The sequence below is a fragment of the Vipera berus genome (genome assembly GCF_964194415.1).
Source record: "Vipera berus genome assembly, chromosome: 5".
Classification (NCBI taxonomy): domain Eukaryota; kingdom Metazoa; phylum Chordata; class Lepidosauria; order Squamata; family Viperidae; genus Vipera; species Vipera berus.
This window is the reverse complement of record NC_138207.1, coordinates 4,932,336-4,948,161: the sequence shown is the minus strand read 5'-3', so window position 1 is coordinate 4,948,161 and position 15,826 is coordinate 4,932,336. Positions and strand designations below refer to the sequence as shown.

General features: G+C 50.3%; 2 protein-coding genes across 2 annotated transcripts in view; one reads left to right on the top strand and one right to left on the bottom strand.

The window, feature by feature from the left end:
- PRSS56 (serine protease 56) overlaps window positions 1–8,435 on the bottom strand; it is a gene marked incomplete at its 5' end in the record, with an annotated part of 40,949 nt that extends 32,514 nt beyond the window's left edge. Inside the window, 4 exons of the mRNA XM_081329933.1 lie at window positions 1,661–1,850; window positions 3,890–3,943; window positions 6,243–6,404; window positions 8,297–8,435. Of these exons, the coding sequence (XP_081186059.1) occupies window positions 1,661–1,850; window positions 3,890–3,943; window positions 6,243–6,404; window positions 8,297–8,435 (545 nt within the window). The remainder of the gene's footprint in view (window positions 1–1,660; window positions 1,851–3,889; window positions 3,944–6,242; window positions 6,405–8,296) is intronic.
- LOC308669013 (solute carrier family 12 member 9-like) overlaps window positions 1–15,826 on the top strand; it is a 376,525-nt gene that overhangs the window by 212,779 nt on the left and 147,920 nt on the right. The window lies entirely within an intron of this gene.

Genomic DNA, 15,826 nt, shown 5'->3' with positions numbered 1-15,826 from the left:
CCTTTCTTAACAGTCATTAAGTGAATTGCTGCCGTTGTTAAAGTCAGTGACATGGTTGTTAAATGAATCTGGCTTTGTCGGAAGGTCACAAAAGCACATGACCCCGGGAGTCTGCAGTCGTCATAGATATGAACCAGTTGCCAAACATCGGAATTTCGATCACGTGGCAACGGGGATGCTGCAACGGTCATGAAGTGTGAAAAATGTCACTTTTTTCAACGCTGTTTGTAACGTTGAACGGTCATTAAATGAAACGCTGGACTACTGGTATTTCTCCCCATATAGAATGGCCTGAGCTTAGGATTGCTGATAGATGCCCCCATCCCCAAATTCCACTAGGTCTGGCCTTGTTTACTCTTTGGATGGGCACCACTAGGAAAAGCCTGGGGTGCAGGGAGAGGATCAGGTAGAATTGGGGTCAGAGTTAACCGAGTCATTAGCCTAGAGTCGTTACATTCCCATAAAACAGGGCTGTCCAAACTTGGCAACTTCTGGACTTGTAGACTTCAACTCCCCGAAATCCCCAGGAATTAAAGCCAGGTGGGCTTTGGTTAAACAGAGTTGGAAGGGACTTTAGAAGTGGAAGTAGAAGTAGAAGTAGAAGTAGAAGTAGAAGTAAAAGTAAAAGTAAAAGTAAAAGTAAAAGTAAAAGTAGAAGTAGAAGTAGAAGTAGAAGTAGAAGTAGAAGTAGAAGTAGAATAGAATAGAATAGAATAGAATAGAATAGAATAGAATAGAATAGAATAGAATAGAATAGAATAGAAATTAGAATAGAATAGAACAGAGTAGAAATAAGAATAGAATAGAAATAGAGAAAAGGAATAGAATAGAATAGAATAGAATAGAATAGAATAGAATAGAATAGAATAGAATAGAATAGAATAGAATAGAATAGAATAGAATAGAATAGAATAGAATAGGAGTAACAGAGTTGGAAGGGACCTTGGAGGTCATCTAGTCCAACCCCCTGCTCAGGCAGGAAACCCTATACCATTTCAGACAAATGGCTGTCCAGTCTCCTCTTAAAAACTTCCAATGTTGGAGCATTCACCGCTTCTGGAGGCAGGTTGTTCCCCTGGTTAATTGTTCTAACTGTCAGGAAGTTTCTCCTTAGTTCTAGGTTGCTTCTCTCCTTGACTAGTTTCCATCCGTTGCTTCTTGTCCTGCCTTCAGGTGCTTTGGAGAATAGCTTGACTCCCTCTTCTTTGGGGCAGCCCCTGAGATATTGGAACGCTGCTATCATGTCACCCCTCACCCTTCTCTTCATTAAACTACACATACCCAATTCCAGCAACCGTTCCCTGTATGTTTCAGCCTCCAGTCCCCTGATCCTCTTTGTTGCTCTTCTCTGCACTCTTTCCAGAGTCTCAACATCTTTTTCTTTAATCATGGCAACCAAAACTGGCCTTACCAAGGCATTCATAAAACCACACGAGGGAAAGGAGGAAAGAAGCAGAGAACGGAAGAAGGAGTAGAGGCAAGCGACAGAAGGAGCCAGCCTGTCACCTGAAGCAATGAGTTCTTCGCTGGAGGTCTTCAAAGAAAAAGTCGGTGGGTCCTCTATCAGGCAGACTTTTGTGGGCCCACCCTAAGCAGGGGGTTGGACTGGATGACCTCCCTGATCTCTCCCATAGAGACGGGACCCCTAATTAGGCCTTACCCAGTGAAGCAGTGGGCAGCTGTGACAATCCACGCGTTCCCCAGCAGCACCCCACTGCACATCAGCTCTCCGTTCAGCATCACCGACACCAGCCACGGCCAGGCACCCGGCTTTGCACGGCTGCCCCCCACAATCTTCCCCTTGGCCAGCGTCACATTAGGGGCAGGGACCACACGGTGCCCGCAGGATTCTGCAAACAGAGGCGAGGAAAGGGTTAGATGCCAGTAACCGGTTGAAGGATGTCAGAATCAACTCTCTAGTCCCCAAGCTGCACGTTCACACAACCCATCGGACTGGGTGTCAGAATCCACCCAGGTTCTGGCCTTGCAGACTACAACCAGTAACTAAGAGGGTTGAGTGAAGATTAGAGCGGTCTTTCCTAAGCTTAGCCATTTTCAGATGTGTGGACTTCAATTCCCAGAATGCCCCAGCCAGCTGTCAATGTTTGCAGCATTGACATCGGAACCCATGACACCAGCATTGCTGGCTGGGGCATTCTGGGAGTTGCAGTCCACACAACTTAAAATTAAGTGAATCTGTTACCCAGCAAGGCTTAGGTAACAGAGGCTACGAAGACAGGCAAATAGTAGGCAGCTTTCCATATACAGGCAGTCCTGGAGTTATGGCCACAATGTGGCTCCAAATTGCCGTTGCAAAGTGAGACAGTTGTTGGGTGCATTTTGCCCCATTTGACAACCTTCCTGGCCATAGTCTTGACACTGTCTGGACACAAGTCTCCTTCTGCTCCCTTCTGTCAAGCTTAATCCCAATTAAGAGGGTGACTGGACTGTCCCGTAAGGTCAGCGTTCAGCTTGGCGGCCTTTTCAGACCCAACGCTGACCTTGCTCCTAGAACAAAAAACAGCGGGGAAACGAAACTGGCTGTTTCTCCAGATCCCCGCTGCGGGTCCGACGCTGCGAAAGAGAACGGTTGCGATCACTCTGCCCGTGATACAACCACACATGCACAGAAGCAGAGGAATGAAGCAGGAATCTCCCTGTTACAGAGTCCTCGACTTACGACGGTTGACTTGGGGACCGTTCAAAGTTACGACAGGGCTGAAAAAAGGGACAGGGTTTTTTTTTTCCCCGCAGCCGTGAACTTTTGCAGCATCCCCCATTAGTCACGTGACCAAAATTTGAACGCTCGGCCATTGATTCCTATTTACGACAGCGGCCCTATTTACGACAGCGGCCCTGGGATCAAAATTCAGAAGGCGGGCAACTGGTTCCTACTTACGACCGTTGCAGCATCGCAGGGTCACATGATCCACTTTTGCAGCATTCTCACGGGAAGCCTGATTTGCTTAACAATCAAGTTACTAAATCAGCAGTCCCCAACCTTTTTGGACACCAGGGACCGGTAACATGGAGAGGGGTTTTTCTGCAAACTGGAGGGTGCCTGGTTTTGTGTGCTGCCTGCATCCTGCCGATGGGGCTTTGCTTGCTTGTACGGACCGATTGCTGGCATCCCATGGCCCAGTATTGGTCCACGGACCAGGTGTTGGGGACCCCTGTACTAAATGATCAACTGCAGTGTGTCCCTTGGGAACGGTGGCAAGGAAGATCGTGAAACGGGGTAAAAAAAATCGCTTAACAAATGTCTCACTTGACAGCAGAAATCTGGAGCTCAATTGTGGTCGTAAGCCGAGAACTACCTGTACTCTGAGGACAGGTGACTGAAATGGCATAGGGCAGGGGTGGGGAACCTTGGCTCTTTTATGACTGGTGGACTTCAACTCCCAGAATTCCTGAGCCAGCATGGCTGAGCTTGGAAACCTCTCCCTTTCCCCTCAGCATGGCTGGCTCAGGAATTCTGGGAGTTGAAGTCCAGGAGTCATGAAGGGGCCTATGCCAGGGGTAGGCAACCTTGGCTCTTTTATGACTGGTGGACTTCAACTCCCAAAATTCCTGAGTCAGCGTGGGGGAACTATGGCCCCTTCATGACTCCTGGACTTCAGCTCCCAGAATTCCTGAGCCAGCACGGCTCAGCTTGGAAACCTCTCCCTTTCCCCTCAGCATGGCTGGCTCGGGAATTCTGGGAGTTGAAGTCCACGAGTCATCAAAGAGGCAAGGTTCCCCACCCCTGGTATAGGGTTTCCTGCCTGGGCAGGGGGTTGGACTAGATGACCTCCAAGGTCCCTTCCAACTTTTATTGTTGTTGTTGTTGTTGTTGTTCGTATTAGTATTAGTATTATCCCTGCCAATCTGCTCAAGGTTGCACCCTAACCTGGAAGAGGCTGATCAGCCACAACATTCGGAGCGCCCTCCTCGTTTTCCAGGTCTGCAAAAGAATAAGAAAATGACAGTTAAAATCAACAAAGTCCCAGCCAGCTTTTAATTCTGGGACAAGAATGCACAAACAGCCATTTTTGTGTACAGGTACCGTTCCTTTAGCGACCAAAGTCACAACGGGACTGAAAAATGTGACTTATGACTGTTTTTCATACTTAGGACTCTTGCAGCATTTCCCACCCACCCCCGCCCATGGTCACGGGATTGAAATTCAGACACTTGGCAACCGACTCACATTTACGACGGTTGCCGTGTCCGGGGTCACGTGATCCACTTCTGCGACCTTCTAGCAAGAAAGGTTAATGGGGGAAACCCGATTCTCTTAACAACCGTGTGACTGACTTAGCAACTGCAGTGATTCACTTAACGACGGTGTCAAGGAAGGTCGTAAAATGGGGTGAAATTCACTTAACAACTGTCTCGCTTAGCAACAGAACGTTTGGGCTCTGTTGTGGTCGTAAGTCGAGGACTCACTGTGTATTGTCCAAATTCAAGATTTTGCATGGCTCTTTGATCATGAATGGCACATGAAAAATGAACTAGAATTCTTTTTTTTTCTTTTTTCATATATATATATGTGTGTGTGTGTGTATACTGTATATATGTATGTATATATGTGTATATGTAGTGAATATGTTTGTGTGTGTGTGTATATATGTGTATATATATATATATATATATATATATATATATATATATATATATATGTATATACACACACATTTATATACATTCACACATTTAACAATGATTAATAGTAATTCATTTCTATAATTCCATAGTTAACATGTCAGATAGTAACATACTCCCTTGATCCTCTTTTCTTTCAGTAAAATTCTAATTTTGTATGTGCCGATAGTATCAAGAACTGTATTTGCTTAATGTTGGCAGAATTCTTTTTTTTTAAAGAGGGTTTTAGGGGATTTCTGAGGGCTGAAAGAGCCTCTATTTATCAGACAAATGCACAAACTAGCGACTCCACATGTCCCACCCATTTTCTCTCTGCCTGGCCTTTGGGGACCCCCGTTTGTGTCGGGGAGGGGGGGGCTCAGTCCACCCACGGGGAATCCCGCAGAAGACCTAAGGGTGTCATAGGTGTGACATCCCCCCCTCCCAGTTGAATGGGAACAGTTTGTATCACCCGTGTCATGTCACAAGGGACGTGTTGCCGCTGCCCATCCTAGGGATGTTTACGTGACCCGGCTGTACTTTGATCAGTGGGGAGTCCACGCTGCTGGCCGACTCAAGGGGGGAACCGGAGGAGGATCTTGCACCGGCCCCCTCCAACAACCAGAGGGATCAGGAAACAGCGCAAAGAAAGAGGTCGCACCCACAAAAAGATCTCTAGCACCAGATCCTGCCTGCTCAGTGTGCAAATCTCAGCAGGAAGACCGGGCGGTTTGGGCAAGGATGTGAGGTTTTAGAGCGGGGTGGGGTGGGGGTGGTGGGGTGAGGGGCTGCTACGCTTGGGGCAGCCTGCCATGGAAAAGCCGGAGGGGCTGGCCCCCTCCCTTTGAGCTTTCGGAAAAGGCGCAGAATTGGAACTGGGACACAAAGTCTTGGGCTACAATGGCATCATCAGAAGGCCGAGCACCCCTGTGCCTGCTGTGAGCCGGACGGGGACCGGATTGGCCCCCCAAGAGATAGTGGCCCCCTTTCATTGTGCTCTGCCAGCAGGCTTTGTGAAGGGAGGGAGGGAGGGGGGAATGAGAGGAAAAAAGGGACGGAGAGAGGAAGGGAAGCGAAGGGAAGGGAAGGGAAGGGAAGGGAAGGGAAGGGAAGGGAAGGGAAGGGAAGGGAAGGGAAGGGAAGGGAAGGGAAGGGAAGGGAAGGGAAGGGAAGGGAAGGGAAGGGGGGAGGAAGGAAGGAAGGAGGGAGGGAAATGAGAGGAAAGAAGGGAGGGAGGGAAAAAGGAAAGGAAGGGAAGGGAAGGAGGTAGGAAAGGAGGAGAGGCCGGGAGGAAGGAAGGAAATGAAAAGAGAGGGAGAGAGGGAGAGAGGGAGAGAGGAAGGAAGGAAGGAAGGAAGGAAGGAAGGAAGGAAGGAAGGAAGGAAGGAAGGAAGGAAGGAAGGAAAGAAGGAAGGAAGGAAGGAAGGAAGGAAGGAAGGAGTCAGGGAAGGAGGGAGGAAGGGAAAGAGGAAGGAAGGAAGGAGTCAGGGAAGGAGGGAGGGAGGGAAAGAGGAAGGAAGGAAGGAAGGAAGGAGTCAGGGAAGGAGGGAGGGAGGGAAAGAGGAAGGAAGGAAGGAAGGAAGGAAGGAAGGAAGGAAGGAAGGAAGGAGTCAGCTTACGGGTGCAAGGCCTGCTCCGGTCCCTGCAGTCGCCCGAGAGGCAGGATCCGCACCGCTTGCACTCCTGCAGACGCCGGCCGTGTTCTGACAGCGCCTCCTCCAGGGAAAGCAGGGCGGCCTTCATGGCGGCTTCAAGCACCAGGGTGCCCCGGCTGGAGAGGGCTGGGGGACGAGAGGGCAAAGCAACAACGCCTGCTGTGCAACCGGCTTCCCTGCCCATCGGCTCAAAGCGGGGAACATCCGACCGCAGGGGAATCTCCAAACGGGGCTACTTTAAGACTTGTGGACTTCGACTCCCAGAATTCCCCGGCCAGGACCGATCTCGCCTCAAGGACAGCTGGGGGGGGGACGCTGGTCCCGAAGCTGCTCAAAAGGGCAGCTTGGATTGCCCTCAATGAGGACTAGAAGTCTGCAGGCTGCTCTTACCTCAGAAGGCATTGTAGCGGGTCAAGGGGAAAAGTCCCTTGCTGAGGTGGGAGCTGCATGGATGTACATCAATGAGGACTACAATGCTGCCCGCTGCTCTTACTTTGCAAGATGCTGGCAGGCAGGGGGAACTCATTGGTGGTGGTGCTGGTGGAAACCATACAGATCGGCCTCAGTGAGGGCTAGAAGGCTGCCAGCCGCTCTTACCTTGCAAGATGCTGGCAGGCGGGGAGGGGGGAGTTCCGGGGGGGGAGGGAGAGACAAGGCTGCTCTTATCTCGCAAGACAGTGATGGGCAGGGAGGGAAGAGCCCACTGGGGGGAGATCTGCATGAGGACTAGAAGGTTGCTGTCCTCTCATACCTTGCTAGAGGCTAGAGGGCAGGGTGAAGAGCTCCTTGCCAGGGAGGGAACCCCACAGATCGGCCTCAATGAGGACTATAAGGCTACAGGCTGCTCTTACCTCGCACGGTGGGGGAAGACTCCTTGCTGGGGAGGGAGCCTTGCGGATCAGCCTCCCTGAGGACTAGAAGGCTGCCAAGCCACATGGATCGATCTCCATGAGGACTAGAAGGCTGATGGCTGCTCTTACCTCCCAAGACAGGGGGAAGACTCCTTGCCAGGGAGCGAGCCTTGCGGATCGGTCTCAATGAGGACTAGAAGGCTATGGGCTGCTCTTACCTTGCAAGACGGGGAAGACTCCTTGCCGGGGAGGGAGCCTTTCAGGTAGGCCTCACTGAGGACTAGAAGGCTGCCAGCCACTCTTACCTCACAAGATAGGGGGAAGACTCCTTGCCGGGGAGGGAGCCTTGCGGGTCAGCCTCAGTGAGGACTAGAAGGCTGCCGGCCGCTCTTACCTCCCAAGACAGGGGGAAGACTCCTTACCGGGGAGAGAGCCTTGCAGGTCGGCCTCCCTGAGGACTAGAAGGCTGCCGGCCGCTCTTACGTCCCAAGACAGGGGGAAGACTCCTTGCTGGGGAGGGCGCCTTGCCGATCGGCCTCAGTGAGAAGGCTGCCGAGCCACCTGGGTCGGCCTCCCTGAGGACTGGAAGGCCGCCGGCCACTCTTCCCTCCCTCCCAAGACAGGGGGAAAGCCTCCTTAGCGGGGAGGGAGCCTTGCGGCTCGGCCTCCCTGAGGACTAGAAGGCCGCCAGCCGCTCTTCCCTCCCAAGACAGGGGGAAAGCCTCCTCAGCGGGGAGGGAGCCTTGCGGCTCGGCCTCCCTGAGGACTAGAAGGCTGCCGGCCGCTCTTCCCTCCCTCCCAAGACAGGGGGAAAGCCTCCTTAGCGGGGAGGGAGCCTTGCGGGTCGGCCTCCCTGAGGACTAGAAGGCCGCTGGCCGCTCTTACCTCCCAAGACAGGGGGAAGACTCCTTACTGGAGGGGGGGAGAGAGCCTTGCAGGTCGGCCTCCCTGAGGACTAGAAAGCTGCCAGCCGCTCTTACCTCCCAAGACAGGGGGAAGCCTCCTTCGCGGGGAGGGAGCCTTGCGGCTCGGCCTCCCTGAGGACTAGAAGGCTGCCGGCCGCTCTTCCCTCCCTCCCAAGACAGGGGGAAAGCCTCCTTAGCGGGGAGGGAGCCTTGCGGCTCGGCCTCCCTGAGGACTAGAAGGCTGCCGGCCGCTCGCTCTTACCTCGCAAGACGCCGGCGGGCAGGGGAAAGAGCTCCTGGCCGGGGGCAGCCGCGGGGGCCGGATCCGCCGGGCGGGGCAGCCCCATCAGCAGCATCAGCACCAGCGGCTCCATGGGCGGCGTGGGGAGGAGGCAGAGCATCGCTCGGGCTTCCTCGCCCGGGGCGGTCGGAGCCTCGGAGCGGCTGGATATATACCGAGCCGCGGGGCCACCTCTTCCCGGGGCCGGGGGTCGGGCCGCGCTTCATTAGGCTGCTCTGGAAGGGAGCCGGGCTCTGCCCTCCGCTGAATGGGACCTTTGTTCTCGGGTCCCCCCCCCCCCAGGCTGCGGACCCATCAAAGGCGCCACCAGATCACAGGCGGCCGCCGCCCTTGATCGTTTCCAACCGGGACAGCTGGCCCGGAGGAAAGCGGGACGGGGGTGGGGGGGCTTTGGGGGGGGGGGCGACGATCGCGGAAGAGCCGGGCGGCCAAGCCGGGGCCGGCTTTGGGATGGGGGTGAAACGGGTTCACACGACCGCTCAACCCCGCTTCAAGCAGTAAAGAAGCCCGACCTCCTCCGTCTGGCCGGGCAAGACTCAAGGGCGCGTTTGTTCTGCCCCCCCCCCCCACTTTCTTGGGGGTCTGTGTGTGTGGGAGGGGGGCGGGGATCGTGAACCCCGGAAAATGGAGGATCCCAGGAACAGGGTCGAGGCGGCGTCCAGTGTGTGGGATCCGGGTTAAGTTAATAATAATAATAATAATAAAGTTGGAAGGGACCTTGGAGGTCATCTAGTCCAACCCCCTGCTCAGGCAGGAAATACCATTTCAGACAAAGGGCTGTCCAGTCTCTTCTTGAAAACCTCCAGTGTTGGAGCATTCATAAGTTCTGGAGGCAGGTTGTTCCACCGGTTAATTGTTCTAACTGTCAGGAAGTTTCTCCTTAGTTCTAGGTTGCTTCTCTCCTTGACTAGTTTCCATCCGTTGCTTCTTGTCCTGCTTTCAGGCGCTTTGGAGAATAGTTAAGAGATGCATTCACACCACCACTCCTAACTGGGTCAAGGACTTGGGTTCTCCTCTTTTCCGGATTCCCGGGAAACCTTAAGCCAGATCAGACAACATCCTAGCCGATGCATTCACACGACCTGGCTTATTAGCCTGGGTTAGGTTTGCGCAGTGGGTTGTTGTTGTTTTTTAAGGGTTTGCTGCGTTGTGTTTGAATACCAACTCTGGCCTTACTAAGGCTTGATAAAGCAGCACTAATACTTCTGATCCTATCCTCCTGTTAATGCAGCCTAGGATTGCGTGGGCTTTTTTGGCAGCTGCCCCACGCTGCTGGCTCATACAGGTAGTCCTCGACTTACAGCAGTTCGTTTAGCGACCGTTTGAAGTTACAAGGGCACTGGAAAAAATGGTCACAATTACGACCGTTGCAGCACGTCAGAGCCACGTGATCAAAATTCAGACGCTTGGCCGCTGATTCATACTTACGACGGTTGCAGCGTCCCAGAGTCATGTGATCCCCTTTTGAGATCCTTTGACAAGCAAAGTCAATGGGAAAGCTGGATTCACTTAACAAACATAGCAAGAAAGGTTAAATGAATGGAATGGGATGGAGTGGAGTGGAGTGGAACGTAAGGGAAGGGAAGAGAAAGCAGAATGGAATGGAACGCAGAATGGAATGGAACAGAACGGAATGGTATACAGGGAGTGAAGAATTATTAGGCAAATGAGTATTTTGACCACATCATCCTCTTTATGCATGTTGTCTTACTCCAAGCTGTATAGGCTCGAAAGCCTACTACCAAGTAAGCATATTAGGTGATGTGCATCTCTGTAATGAGAAGGGGTGTGGTCTAATGACATCAACACCCTGTATCAGGTGTGCATAATTATTAGGCAACTTCCTTTCCTTTGGCAAAATGGGTCAAAAGAAGGACTTGACAGGCTCAGAAAAGTCAAAAATAGTGAGATATCTTGCAGAGGGATGCAGCACTCTTAAAATTGCAAAGCTTCTGAAGCGTGATCATCGAACAATCAAGCGTTTCATTCAAAATAGTCAACAGGGTCGCAAGAAGCGTGTGGAGAAACCAAGGCTGCCCATGAACTGAGAAAAGTCAAGCGTGCAGCTGCCAAGATGCCACTTGCCACCAGTTTGGCCATATTTCAGAGCTGCAACATCACTGGAGTGCCCAAAAGCACAAGGTGTGCAATACTCAGAGACATGGCCAAGGTAAGAAAGGCTGAAAGACGACCACCACTGAACAAGACACACAAGCTGAAACGTCAAGACTGGGCCAAGAAATATCTCAAGACTGATTTTTCTAAGGTTTTATGGACTGATGAAATGAGAGTGAGTCTTGATGGGCCAGATGGATGGGCCCGTGGCTGGATTGGTAAAGGGCAGAGAGCTCCAGTCCGACTCAGACGCCAGCAAGGTGGAGGTGGAGTACTGGTTTGGGCTGGTATCATCAAAGATGAGCTTGTGGGGCCTTTTCGGGTTGAGGATGGAGTCAAGCTCAACTCCCAGTCCTACTGCCAGTTTCTGGAAGACACCTTCTTCAAGCAGTGGTACAGGAAGAAGTCTGCATCCTTCAAGAAAAACATGATTTTCATGCAGGACAATGCTCCATCACACGCGTCCAAGTACTCCACAGCGTGGCTGGCAAGAAAGGGTATAAAAGAAGGAAATCTAATGACATGGCCTCCTTGTTCACCTGATCTGAACCCCATTGAGAACCTGTGGTCCATCATCAAATGTGAGATTTACAAGGAGGGAAAACAGTACACCTCTCTGAACAGTGTCTGGGAGGCTGTGGTTGCTGCTGCACGCAATGTTGATGGTGAACAGATCAAAACACTGACAGAATCCATGGATGGCAGGCTTTTGAGTGTCCTTGCAAAGAAAGGTGGCTATATTGGTCACTGATTTGTTTTTGTTATGTTTTTGAATGACAGAAATGTATATTTGTGAATGTTGAGATGTTATATTGGTTTCACTGGTAAAAATAAATAATTGAAATGGGTATATATTTGTTTTTTGTTAAGTTGCCTAATAATTATGTACAGTAATAGTCACCTGCACACACAGATATCCCCCTAAAATAGCTATAACTAAAAACAAACTAAAAACTACTTCTAAAAATATTCAGCTTTGATATTAATGAGTTTTTTGGGTTCATTGAGAACATGGTTGTTGTTCAATAATAAAATTAATCCTCAAAAATACAACTTGCCTAATAATTCTGCACTCCCTGTAGAACGCAGAATAGAACGGAATAGAATAGAATAGAATAGAATGCAGAATAGAATAGAATGGAATGGAACGCAGAATAGAATGGAGAATAGAATAGAATAGCATTGAATGGCATAGAATAGAATAGCATGGCATGGCATGGCATGGAATGGAATGAACGCAGAATGGAATGGAATGGAATAGAACAGAACAGAATGGAACAGAACACAGAATACAATAGAACGGAATAGAATAGAATAGAACGCAGAATAGAATGGAATGGAATGGAATGGAACGCAGAATGGAATGGAGAATAAAATAGAATAGCATTGAATGGCATAGAATAGAATAGCATGGCATGGCATGGAATGGAATGGAACGCAGAATGGAATGGAATGGAATGGAATAGAACAGAACAGAATGGAACAGAACACAGAATACAATAGAATGGAATAGAATCGAATAGAATGCAGAATAGAATGGAATGGAACGCAGAATGGAATAGAACACAGAATGGAATGGAGAATAGAATAGAATGGCATAGAATGGCATGGAATGGAATGAACGCAGAATAGAATAGAACGGAACGGAACAGAATAGAATAGAACACAGAATGGAATGGAATGGAGAATAGAATAGAATGGCATAGAATGGCATGGAATGGAATGAACGCAGAATAGAATAGAACGGAACGGAACAGAATAGAATAGAACACAGAATGGAATGGAATGGAGAATAGAATAGAATAGAATGGCATAGAATAGCATAGCAGAGCATAGCATGGCATGGAATGGAATGGCATGGAATGGAATGAACGCAGAATAGAATAGAACGGAACGGAACAGAATAGAATAGAACACAGAATGGAATGGAATGGAGAATAGAATAGAATAGAATGGCATAGAATAGCATAGCAGAGCATAGCATGGCATGGAATGGAATGGCATGGAATGGAATGAACGCAGAATAGAATAGAATGGAACGGAACAGAATAGAATGCAGAATAAGAGCTGGAAGGGCCTTGGAGGTCTTCTAGTCCAGCCCCCTGCTCAAGCAGGAGAACCTATACCATCTCAGACAGGTGATTGTCCAGTCTCTTCTTAAAAACCTCCAGTGATGGAGCGCCCACGATTTCTGGTGGCAAGCTGTCCTACTGGTTAATTGTCTTCACTGTCAGGAAGTTTCTCCTTAATTCTCCTTAATGCTTCTCTCCTTGATCAGTTTCCATCCATTGTTTCTTGTCCTGCCTTCTGGTGCCAATCAATCAATCAATCAGAATAGAGCTGGAAGGCACCTTGCAGGTCTTCCAGTCCAGCCCCCTGCCCCCCCCTGCTCAAGCAGGAGACCAGATACCATTCCAGACAAATGGGGCTGTCCGGTCTCTTCTTGAAAACCTCCAGTGATGGAGCGCCCACAATTTCTGGTGGCAAGGAGTTCCCCTGGTCGATTGTCCTCACTTTTAGGTAGTTTCTGCTTACTGGTAGTTTTAAGTTGCTCCTGTCCTTGATTAGTTTCCAACCGTTGTTCCTTGTCTTGCCTTTTGGTGCTTTGGAAAATGAATTGACCCCCTCCTCCTTGGGGCAGCCCCTCAAATACTGGAAGACCCCCCCCATCACGCCCCCCGCCCCAGTCCTTCTTTTCTCTAGATTACAGGACATCCTCGACTTACGACCCCGGAATTTATGTTGCTACGTGAGAAATTGGTTAGGTCACTTTCCTCCCCTTTTCTTGCCACCATTGTGAAGTGAACTTTGGCGGTGGTCAAGTTGGCAACACGGTTCTTTTAAGTGAATCTGGCTTCCCCCGCGGACTTTGCTGGTCAGAAGGTGGCCCAAAAAGGGGGGGGGGAAATCACGTGACCTCGGGGGAACGCCGCAGCTGTCGTAAATACGAGTTGCCAGTTGTCAAAAACGTCTGAATTTTGATCGCGTGACCCTGGGGATGCCGCAACGGTCGTTAAGTGTGAAAAACTAGCTTCCCGTGCCGTGGTTAACTTTGAACGGTCGCTCAACGAAGGGCTGCAAGTCGAGGACGGCCTGCACTCGATCAGAACTCGATAACGATCGAGAGCCGCCTCGATAAGCGGGTCAAAGGTGTTGTGTGAAGGCGGCTAACTCTCTGCCTCGGAGGAAAAGGGGGTCCCCACCCCTTGGCCGTTGCTCGGCGCCGGTGGAGGGGGTGGGACGTGTGTGCATGTGTGTGACAGAGACAAGAGAGAAGAGGCGGCGGCTTTTAATCTTCGCCTTTCTCCCCACGCTAGTGCCAGCTATTCGGAGCCCCCCCTTGCCCCCCCTCGGCGCTCCTTGCAATTACAGCCTTTTGATCCACCGGAGAAGCGTCTATTGTCAAACAACACTCCCTGCGACAATTAAGGGCTCTGGGAGAAAAAGGGACAATTTGCAGCAGGGAGGGAGACGGGGCTCAGCGGAGGGGGGGCGGCCGCATAAACGTCCCCCCCCCCCGAGGACCTCCCCAGCCCCCCCAGCTCTGCCACTTCAGGAGGGGAGACACTCAGCAAGCCACGTTTCCCTCCCTCCCCTACCCCCACCCCCTCAAGGTTCCTGCAGGCATCTCCAAGCCAGGGCCTCTGAAGCAGGCTTGCTTGAAAGGGGGAATTGGGGAGGGGGGAAAGGGGGGGGGTCCAAAGGGCAGCGACCATTTGCTGGGGTTTGGCAAAGTTTGGACTGCAGAGCAGGATGGAGGCTCCCCCCCCTCCTCAAAACTTCAGGCAGAAGCTCTTCTCACTCTCTCTCTTTCTCTCTTCTCTCTCTCTCTCTTTCTCTCTCTCCTCATTCTCTTCTTTCTCTCCTCTCTCTCTTCTCTCTCTCTCTTCTCTCTCTCCTCTCTCTTCTTTTTCTTTTCTTTCTCTTCACTCTTTCTCTCTCTCTCTCTCCTCTCTCTCTTCTTTTTCTTTTCTCTTTCTCTCTCTCCTCTTTCTCTTCTTTCTCTCCTCTCTCTCCTCTCTCTTTTCTCTTTCTCTTCTCTTTCTCTCCTCTCTCTCCTCTTTCTCTTCTCTCTCTTTCTCTCTCTCTTCTCTCTCTTCTTTTTCTTTTCTCTTTCTCTTCTTTCTCTCCTCTCTCTCCTTTCTCTTCTCTCTTTCTCTCTCTTTCTCTCTCTCTTCTCTTTCTCTCCTCTCTCTCCTCTCTCTTTCTTTTCTTTTTCTCTCTCTCCTCTTTCTCTTCCTCTCCTCTCTTTCTCTCTCTTCTCTCTCTCTCTCCTCTCTTCTCTTTTTCTTTTCTCTTTCTCTCCTCTCTCTTCTCTTTTTCTTTCCTTTCTCTCCTCTCTCTCCTCTTTCTCTCCTCTCCTCTCTTTCTGTTCTCTCTCTCCTTTCCCTCCTTTCTTCTCTCTCTCTCTCTCCCCTCTCTTTCCTTTCTCTCCTCTTTCTTCACTCTCTTCTCTCTCCTTTCTCTCCCCTTTCTTCACTCTTCTCTCTCCTCTATCTCATCTCTCTTCTCTTCTCTTTCCCTCCTCTCTTCTGTCTCTCTCTCTCTCCTCTCTCTCTTTCTCTCTCCCCTCTCTCCTCTTTCCTTTCTCTCCTCTTTCTTCACTCTCTCTTCTCTCCTCTATCTCATCTCTCTCTTCTCTTCTCTTCTCTTTCCTTCCTCTCTTCTGTCCCTCTCCTCTCTCTCTCTCTCCTCTTTCTCCTCTCTCTCTCTCTCTTTCTCTCTTCTCTCTTTTTCTTTTCTTTCTCTTCTCTCTCTCTCTCCTCTCTCTCTCCTCTCTCTCTCTCCTCTTTTTATTTCTCTCTCTCTCTTCTCTTTGTCTCCTCTCTCTCTTCTTTCTCCTCTCTCTCCTCTCTCCTCTCTCTCCTTTCTTTTCTCTTTCTCTCCTCTCTCTCCTCTCTCTCCTCTCTTTCTCTCCTCTCCTCTCTTTCTGTTCTCTGTCCTTTCTCCTCTCTTCTTTCTCTCCTCTCTCTCTCTCTCTCTCCTTTCCCTCCTTTCTCCTCTCTCTCTCCTCTTTCATTTCTCTCCTCTTCACTCTCTTCTCTCTCCTTTCTCTCCCCTTTCACTTCTCTCCTCTATCTCATCTCTCTCTTCTCTTCTCTTTCCTTCCTCTCTTCTGTCTCTTTCTCTCTTCTCTCTCTCTCCTCTCTCTCCTCTTTCTCTTCTCTCTCTCTTTCTCTCTCTCTCCTCTTTCTCTTCTCTCTCTCTCTTTCTCTCTCTCTCCTCTCTCTCTCCTCTCTCTTCTTTCTCTCCTCTCTCTTTCTCTCTTTGTCTCCTTTCCCTCCTTTCTCCTCTCTCTCCTCTTTCATTTCTCTCCTCTTCACTCTCTTCTCTCTCCTTTCTCTCCCCTTTCACTTCTCTCCTCTATCTCATCTC